This window comes from Poromitra crassiceps, assembly GCF_964638095.1.
Source record: "Poromitra crassiceps genome assembly, chromosome: 10".
NCBI lineage: Eukaryota > Metazoa > Chordata > Actinopteri > Beryciformes > Melamphaidae > Poromitra > Poromitra crassiceps.
In genome coordinates this window covers 13,630,208-13,636,727 of record NC_139631.1, presented here as the reverse complement: position 1 = coordinate 13,636,727, position 6,520 = coordinate 13,630,208, and the positions used below count along the sequence as shown (strand labels likewise).

Sequence of the window (6,520 nt, the reverse complement as noted above, 5' to 3'; positions counted from 1 at the left end):
GTTTCATATCAGTAGACTACAGTCTGAAACCACAAACACAAAATGAGATCCCCCCTAAAAACAGTAAAAAAGCAGTCGAGGTAAAATAATAATAATCTGCACTTTTAATAACATGTACTTGAAACAGCACAAAGATGCATTATGTTAAGGCAATATTACTGTGTAACAAAAATAAACTTCAGGAAAATGTATAAGTAGGCTGCAATGCACACTAGTGAAACTGGAGGGGAATTACACTATGGAGACGTAACTTCTGGACACAGGAATCGAATGAACACAACATATTAACCAGTAAATTAAAATACAACACAGTGAAACTATTACTGTAAGTAACAGGTACTGGAGAGACAGATGGCCCAACACTTAAAGGGTGTAAATTGTTCCTTCAAAAAACAAATGATAAAAAAAGGTTTAGACAACAACTTAACCTGAGGCAGTAGGCTACAGTCTATCGATTTTGTATAACACTATGTACTAAAGTACATTTTTGTCTATGCTAATAGCCTCTAGGGTCTTTGGCTATACCTGCAGGGTGGTATTATGTGTATTACATGGAGAGTCTTTAAGTGAAGAGATACTGAACATTGTGCAGACAAATGCGCTCCTAGCAGAATATTCTGAGGTTAAAATAACAGTGGCCTTCTCTAGCCCACCTCCTCACCCAAGACTGCTGTGTAGATCTGAATATCATATAGGACAGACTGCTGTGTAGATCTGAATATCATAGTGCGGTGGTAGCATGGAGGGCGGTGTTTCCAGGACCCTGGATTACACCGTTAAGCCTTCTTGAGGTGTCGTGGGCCTAACTTAACGAAACATCGGTGAAGGAAGGTGCCCATTTGAAAACCCCAATGACATGCTTCATACTGCTGTTGGCTAGGGTAGGTAACTGGTGATTTGTGTCTTGTTTATTAGCTTGTTAGCCTGTTAGCTTGTTTTATTCTGGATTGGGCTTCTAAATGTGTTTTTCCTCGGATTTTGGCACAAAGGAGTAACATCTTGTCCTGTGTATTAATTAATAGGACAGGGGTGGGCAATTTTTTTCCCCAGAGGGCCATACTGTCACAAGCGAAGGGCCACACATTGGACATCATACATGCCAACTCTCCCGATTTCCGTGGGAGTCTCCCTATTTTTAACCCTCTCCCCTGTTGTTATTGGTAATTTCTCGTTAATCTCTCCATATAATGGTGATACAAATCCAATGGCTGTAGCAGATGGGATTTACTAACATAATTCTGCCTTTTATTGATTTTTTGGGGGTTGTTTTGTTTTTCTTTGAGGACATTGGGGGCCGGATTGATGGTCCAGGGGACGAGGCCGGCCCTGGGGCCGCATTTTGCCCATGTATGATCCAGGATTTTACATCCGTTACTTGTTCACTAATTATTTTATAAAAGCCAGAACATAAAACAATAAATGAGGAACTTGCAGCCAACCTCATCTATGACACATTTAGATTGCTTGAATTGAGATTGCTTCCCAGCATGTGTGGCTTGTGAGTAGTAGGGTGTGTGTGTGTTGGGGGGGTCATTGATCCGTGCCATGAATCAAACTGACATATGGATAGAAAATGTGCTTTAAAGAAGACATTAGAAAGGAGTAAAGTATACTTGGAAAACTCACTTAGCAGCCTCAAATTTCATTTAAATATGCTATGACCTTGTGGAGAGTTTGAGTTTGTGATGTAAGTGTGACAAGCGTCTGCTAACTGAGGTACAGCTGTTCAGGGTCACTGAGTTTGCAGTGTTAATCTTTTCAGTGCCTAACATTAGCAGAGCTGCCATGCTAAAAAGGAATGGTGCAACAATCTGGAAAAATACCAGAAGGTATTTTCTATGTTGACACTTCAGGTAGTTGGCCCGTCTCATTTAGAGCTACAAACGATTAATCGATTAGTTGTCGTCAACTATTAAACTAATGACCAACTATTTTGATAATCGATTAATCGGTTAGAGTAATTTTTTAATCTTTGTTTTTCCAAAATTATCTGATTCCAGCTTATATCTTCTGGTTTCTTTACTCCTCTATGACAGTAAACTGAATATCTTTGGGTTGTGGAGAAAATAATTTTGAGGACGTCATCTTGGGCTTTGGGAAACACTGATCGAATTTGTCATCATTTTCTGACATTTTATAGACCAAACAACTAATCGATTAATCGAGAAAATAATCAACCGATTAATCGGCAATGAAAATAATCGTAAATTGCAGCCCTAGCCTCATTATAAAAGGAACTGTCAGTTACAATCCATTTGATTAGCATGTATTCAGGACCCTTTAGTTTCAATTAAGTTGGGTTTTTGTAGTAGAAACTGTTTTCTCACCACGTGCCCAGTTTCTGGTAAAGACAATGTCATATCATAAGGTCACCATAAGGACCATAAAGATGTGGTCACCATCTCCACCAAGAATTTTGAATAGTCCACAGTGTAAATTACAAACCAAGTAGCGAGTATAATTTCCATCCCCAACTATAGAGAAAAGCAGGTGGCATCACTGACTGACCTCAAGTCATTTACAGCTGCTCTGTAGAGACAAGAGCAGGGTGATTTACAAGCAGCTTACTATTTACAGTAACCGGTTTGCTTTCCATATTTCACCTAGCATAAACTAGATTAACTGCGTCAAGAAAAGCTCTGATAGTGATTATAGGTGGCATCAAAATGAATAAAAACTGATTTTAACTTCATCCTCTGGCTGAATATGGTCAGAAGAGCGAGACAGACATGTCAACATGGACGTAATTAACACAACTCAACCAATACTCTTTCAACATAGTAATCTCATCTTTAATTTGTATACTATAGTAAGTTTTGAAAATCTTTTCACTTTCATACTAGGGGTAAACTTTCATAGGGGTAATGAGAGTTTACAAAACAAGGAGTGTTACTTTAACACTGGAGTTTGTGAAATGCTCCTGTCTAGCTGCAGTTTCCCATGAGGAGTGTTGAACACAAATGTAAAATGTATAAAACAATGAAAGAGCTGTTTCTTAATACACAGCACAATGGCAAAACATCTAAACAGGGGGGGGGGAGATAGAAACCTGAGTGTGGATGCTCAGAGAAATACATAAAATGTGATAAAATACTAAGGAGTGAATGCTGGCTTCTCAAGTATCATCTGGCTCTAGGATTCCTAGAGTGTTTTTAAATATAAATTTAATTTCCCTTCATATAATGTCTTCATTATTTTCCATTAAAGGGATAGTTCGGATTTTTTTTAATGTAGGGTTGTATGAGCTACTTGCCGACAGTCTATGTACTTACTACATCCAGTAGAATGCCCCACTGCAGCCCCAGTTTGGAGAAATGGAGACCGGCCGTGTCAGGCAAGTAGAGTTGTCTGCTGAGTGTGAACAGGGCCATGAGCAAAAACGGGGAAAATAATAATAAGCTGAAACCTTCACTGTAGCAGGCTACAGGAGCTGCACCCGATATTATTTGAGCACCTGGCTCTGAGGCCGGTTTCCATTTCTCCAAACTGGGAGTGCGCTGGCTGCATTCTACTCCCCTTGCTGCAGGAACTCAGCATGTAGTTTGAGGATTGGTAAATTGTGCGCATTGGTTTAAAAACGGAGCATGGATTGTTAAACTGTACGTATGCGTTTCAAAACTGACAGATTTACATATTTCCACACTGACTTTCTGTTCCAGCACCAAGTGGCCATTGAAAGAAGAGGTGATGAAGAACTGGGATGCGAAGTAAGACTGTCCATCCCCTTTTAAGTGCCATTTTCTGCTCCAACTTCTCACAGATCTAATAAGAATTGCTTACTGCTGCACTAAGCCTTAGTGCAAATAAAAGGTGGCAACAGTGAGAGGCTGGTATGATCATTATTCTAAGCTGATGTTTGCAGTAAGGTGCCTCTGATTATCTCAAAGATCTATGATGACCAGTGACGTAGGAAGCAAAGGAAGAGAGTGACATAATGAAATGGGACACAGTCAGTCCGTCAGTCAGGATAGAGTGGGTTATGTTTCTAGTCCGTCTTGGGGCTGAAGTTGACACCTGGCCAGTCGTAGACGTCTGGCAGCAAGGAGTCGTACTCAGTGTTCCAGACAGTAGCACGCACAAAGCTGTTCTTGTCCACAGGCTCGGGGTAGCGGAACGCCATTCCGTTAGCATAGACATACTGCATCACCTATAGCAAGACAGACAGTTTAGTACTGACTTATACTGAGAAACGGATACAGAGACAATTCAGACAGAGAGACACAGTAGCCACATAAGTACTACAGAGAGAACAACAGGAAATGAAGTCAAATCGGCCAAAGATATGGGATAACCACAACCAAATCTGATTTGAGAGCAGTTTTCTGGCATCTGGTCCGGCATCATGTCATCAAAATGTCACTTTATGAACAATGTAAGCTAGCTGCCATTATTCTTAGTGGCTAACTAAGTTGTCTGGGGTCATGGTGAGGTTGGACATGGGAAGGGATTAGCTAAGATTATGGGTAGAAAAGGTCAAATTTAGGCTGGTTTGGTTAGGTTAGGGGCCGCATTAACTGGGCTAGCTTTAGCAAAAACATTTGTCTAAGGTTGAGCTCAAACTAGGGACATTTAGCTTCACAGACAAGAGAGCTTAAAAGCTTCCAGAGGAATATTTTCAGGAGACTTGCCTTCACAGCCATCTGGACTGAGACCTCTCTGATGTTAGAGAGGGGAGGGTAGAGTCTGCCTTCTGCAAGCTCGTTATCCGTCAACTGCTCTGAAAGGGTCTGGAAGGAAAGGAAAACAGTGTTAGAAGGTTTGATTGGTATCAAATGCCAGGGCTCGACATACAGAGGCATGCCAACTACCTGTTGATCTTCAGTCTCTTATCAGTATCAGCATTTTTTCTGTAACAACTGTAGTGAGTGATGCAATGAGCTGACAAACTACAACCACAAGCTATCAGGGGGTAAGTTGCATATAAGCAATTATGCTTCCTAATTAGTAGTGAATCCAAACTTGACCTGTATGAGTCTGTCAATCTAAGTTCTGGATGAAAGTACAAGATCTAGCACAAAAAATATCAAAGTCAATTCAATAAGACCGAGACTTTAGAATTGTTGCATGTAGTCAGGTCAAATGCAGTTCAAGGCCAGACTCAAGTTCTACAGCCAAAGAGGGAAGTGCAGAGTAAAAAAAGAGGAAGTTAGAATCAGCATTTTGCTAGCTTCTCATCTGTTAGCTGTTACACCAGGGTCTAGAGAGAGAGAGGGGGGGGGGTGGTGGGCAGGAGACACCACAAGGTTATAGAGGGTTTTGAATTAGCACATATAAGCATACTGTTCGTGACAGCAAGGTCAGAAAGAGGGAGCAGCATGGGGTGGGATGTGGCAAGGAGTAAAGAAGAGCCAGATGGTGAAAGAGTTGGAGATGAGATGGTCCAGACCTTAGCTGCCTCCAAGAAGACTGTGTCACTGATGTGCCTCACTCCACTCAGGATCACAGCCAGGGCCACACCTGCAACACACACAATACTCAAGCTCAGCATTTCTACTTGTTGACAAGTTCATGTGTTTAATTATAGCAAACTGTGTTTCTTTTTTAATTTGAATTTGAATGATTTGTAATTTACATTCAAGAAAGAAGAGACACACCCCTACATAGGTGAGGTGCTGGCTGCTAGAGCAGACATATTGGAGTGCATTATTGAATAGATTCTACTTTTCTCTATTTATATACTTTATTGTAATATGTACTTGTATTCTAACTAGGCATCTCTCGTACTACGCACGCTCGATTCCTAGGCTCTCCAGCGAGCCCTGCAGCTCGCATATGCGGCCTCACCCGCCCTGCAGCTCGACCGCTGTGCGGGCTCACTTGCTCCCTCACCTGCCCTGCAGCTCGACCACTGTGAGTGTGCGGGTTCACATGCTCTTATGACATCACTGATGATGTCACAACTTCGCATCACTGATGACATCACAACTGCTCTTATGCCATCACTGATGATGTCACAATGCCTACGACATCATGAGTGAAGTTACAATGCACATTTGCTCCAGTGACATCACTGATGACAGTTGAGTGACATCACTTCCGGGACAGGGACAAAAATCGCAGAGCCCACATGCTCCCTTTTATATATGATGATGATGATGATGTTTTATACTGTTATTATATTCTGTGAATATATACATTGAATGGATCCTTGAATATTATAGACATAAGGATGTGAATGGCCTTTCCTAGTAATGAATGGCCTTTCTAGACACTCTGTTTCTAGGTTCATGCTGATTGCCCGGTGATGTCAATGATTTGGAACACACGTTTAGTAAACAATATTTGTCACAGACATGTGATATTTTTATGCTGAAGAAGACTTGTGCTGAAATGTTGATCCATAATATACAATAAAACCAATGCATCAGAGTTTTGAGTGCAGCTTCCCCCCTCTTGTTGTAATTTACATTCATTATCAGAGACACTTACTTTGACGCCTGCTAACAAGGCTTATGTTGCTTCTTAACACTACGATACCACTATGTATGTCCAGGAAGCTGTACATTTCTCATAAACTCTC

The 6,520-nt window shown here is 41.1% G+C and overlaps 1 protein-coding gene across 1 annotated transcript in view; it reads right to left on the bottom strand.

Annotated features, from left to right (window-relative positions):
- Nucleotides 1-104: 104 nt before the first annotated feature.
- The window catches only part of me2 (malic enzyme 2, NAD(+)-dependent, mitochondrial), a 28,296-nt gene continuing 21,880 nt past the window's right edge, over nucleotides 105-6,520 (bottom strand). Inside the window, exons 13-15 of the mRNA XM_083643896.1 lie at nucleotides 5,387-5,457; nucleotides 4,629-4,727; nucleotides 105-4,147 (exon numbers count right to left, since the gene is read on the bottom strand). Coding sequence (XP_083500022.1) covers nucleotides 3,986-4,147; nucleotides 4,629-4,727; nucleotides 5,387-5,457 — 332 coding nt within the window. The 3' untranslated portion in view covers nucleotides 105-3,985. The remainder of the gene's footprint in view (nucleotides 4,148-4,628; nucleotides 4,728-5,386; nucleotides 5,458-6,520) is intronic.